General features: G+C 35.2%; 1 protein-coding gene across 1 annotated transcript in view; it reads left to right on the forward strand.

Annotated features, from left to right (window-relative positions):
- LOC111403484 (probable sugar phosphate/phosphate translocator At3g17430) overlaps positions 1-2542 on the forward strand; it is a 9325-nt gene extending 6783 nt beyond the window's left edge. Inside the window, exons 8-10 of the mRNA XM_023032009.1 lie at positions 16-281; positions 525-619; positions 2054-2542. Of these exons, the coding sequence (XP_022887777.1) occupies positions 16-281; positions 525-619; positions 2054-2242 (550 nt within the window). The 3' untranslated portion in view covers positions 2243-2542. The remainder of the gene's footprint in view (positions 1-15; positions 282-524; positions 620-2053) is intronic.
- The last annotated feature ends 239 nt before the right edge of the window (positions 2543-2781 follow it).

Genomic DNA, 2781 nt, shown 5'->3' on the forward strand with positions numbered 1-2781 from the left:
TCTTTTCATGTCCAGTTTTGTTTTTCTCTTTGTTCCTTGGTGTCTTCTGGAGAAGTCTGAAATGGAAGTATCACAGATCCAATTCAATTATTGGATATTCTTCTCAAATGCACTTTGCGCCCTGGCTTTGAATTTCTCAATTTTTTTGGCGATTGGTAGAACTAGTGCAGTAACCATGCGAGTAGCTGGTGTCCTAAAAGACTGGATACTTATTGCCCTTTCAACAGTTATTTTTCCTGAATCAACAATCACCAATCTAAATATCATTGGCTATGCAATTGGTACACTTCTTTATTCCATTTTAACTTTGATAATACCTTTTTTTGGGTTTCCTTTTTAGTTGCTAAAATTATAAAGTTGGTAGAAATAATTGGTGGATAAGTATTGTGGGTCTCTTGAAATGTGTGGTTAAAATTAATGTTTGACTTTGAAATGTAACTTTTTAGCAACTAAATAGGAAACACAAACAAAGGCATTTTTGAAACTAATTACTTGAAGATATATTAAAAAAGTTGTTTGCACAGCCTTGTGTGGTGTTGTCATGTACAACTACTTGAAGCTCAGGGATGTCCATTTATCACAGACTTCTGTAGAGAGTATTGCAGAACGAGTAGCGAAGGTAAACATTATTGCCTATGAACCATTTTACTCTAATTTTTCTCTCTGTTTTCTCTGTGCCCTAAATAAACTCTTAGAATTGTCTGAATTTCAATAGACCTCATCTTCAACCAATAATTTTGAATTCATGTGCGCGCAACATTAAATTCAAGCTCGGTTCATTCGAGCATCATGATGGTCTCGTTAAATATCCAAGTGAATTTTCTTTAGCTCACATATTGCGTCCTCACATTATGATATTATTACGAGGAAGTTTTTCAATTCGACCCTGTAATTTTGAAAATCACTAGAATGTTTCCAGAATTATCGTTGCATGGCATCATTTACAATGTTTGTGTTGCTGCTAGTCATAATCTGAGAACTTGCCTGAGCTACAGTTTATAATTATTTTAAAGTATTTTGTATTGAGTTTCATATTCAAACTATAAAATCTGATAGTGAAACAAATAGGTGGAATGAATGGATAAAATTTATCACACAAAATAAGCCCCTGTTTGACAAGCATTATTTGGGAAAAACAATGGTTTGAATAGTGATTTTTAGGAGAATGTGTGGTTAAAAAGTATGGAAAAGTTTTGGATTTACATGGAAAATATCTTATGTATTACTATGTGATTGAAAATGAGTATGTAGAAAAAAGAGTTTTCAAATAATGGTTGTCAAACGGGCTAAATTTAACAATGAAAAGACTTGCAGATTGCCAAATGACAAAAAATAGGTTATCAGCGTTTGTGATCAGAGGCAAAAAACACCACGACTTTTATGCTTCTGTTGAAGTAAGGGCAATGCGGGGAAATGGAGGAGGAGATGATGGAAATTTCCAATTTTTCATGCCGTTGCTAAGTAGAGGGTGGGTAAAACTTTAAGATACAGATTAGTGGTTAGAAAGACAACTTGCAAAATTTCAATGGCATAAGGACCACACTTGCCCCAGAGGCAGACTTTAATCTTCTTCAGTCAGTGTAATCCATACTGAGTAGCTCATGAAGGTCTTGAAAGATAGCAAAACTACTTAAGGACGCAAAAATTGACTTCTGTATGAATTTATGCCCAACTTCTTGTGTTTGGCTTAGTCGAGTGAATGAATGGAAGGAGGCAGGGGATGAAAGAGAAGAAACTTCGAAGTTTGTTTCATTTTTTCTTTTCAGCCTCTATTTTAAGAATAATCTTTTGTTCCATCTTCTTTTCCTTCTGTTATTTAAACAAATGCAAATTAACCTTTTTCCTTCATTCCTTTTCCCTCGTTGCCTCGTGATGTCATTTCATGAATCTATATCTTAATTTTAGTTTTGAATATATGTCTTCGTGAAGATTGTATAACCTATTTCTGCTAAATTCCATTAGATTCATGGATTTCTTGTGATGCACAACATGATTGCTTCCCAGGAAAACATGCATAAAGTTTCTAATTCTGCTTCTCTATTCAATTTCACAGGACCTTAAGATGGAAAAGAAGTCATCTGATCTGTACGTCCCTGATGACCTAATGAACGATAGCAGTGGAGGCAAGACCGGCTGGAATGCTTCCCCCCTGGATTTACACGGGGACGAAGAATCACCTCTAGTTCCTTCTTCTAGGGTTTCTCATCTGGGGCGAAACCAACTAAGCATCCACAAAGCATGAGTCAAATTATTATCTCTTGTGGCTTCGCTGTCATTTTAGAGTGAATTTACATGTTAGAAAAGGTGAAACAGTGGATAAGATCAGGTCTGAAACATACATCCATCTCTTTCTGTGAAATATTACCATTCTTTACTGAGCGTGATGCGATCGATATTTTTCTCTGATTCGTTGGAAATGTAGTTAAAGCATGTAATGAAATTTTAGTGTGTTTTGCATGGTTCTTTGGTATCTCTAAACTCATTATACTATTTTCGAGGATTCGCAGAATTGCAATAGAGGACAGCTAACAGGTTTATAGTCTGTGGATTCTCGCTTTTGATACATGATTTTATTTTATTATTATTATTATTATTATTTGGTCGTATTTGTATGAATAAACACCTATACCTTTAAACGAAGATGGAAAAATTGTGACCTGGTTGGGGTTGTGCAGTGCTTGTAGAGTGAGAGTAATGTAGAGGACTAGAATTGGTAGCAGCTCAAGTTGGTGGAGTTCTGTGGACGAAAGTTGCAGCCACTGAAAGTGAAGGGAAAAATAT

The sequence above is a fragment of the Olea europaea genome, chromosome 11, assembly GCF_002742605.1.
Source record: "Olea europaea var. sylvestris chromosome 11, O_europaea_v1, whole genome shotgun sequence".
Taxonomy (NCBI): Eukaryota; Viridiplantae; Streptophyta; class Magnoliopsida; order Lamiales; family Oleaceae; genus Olea; species Olea europaea.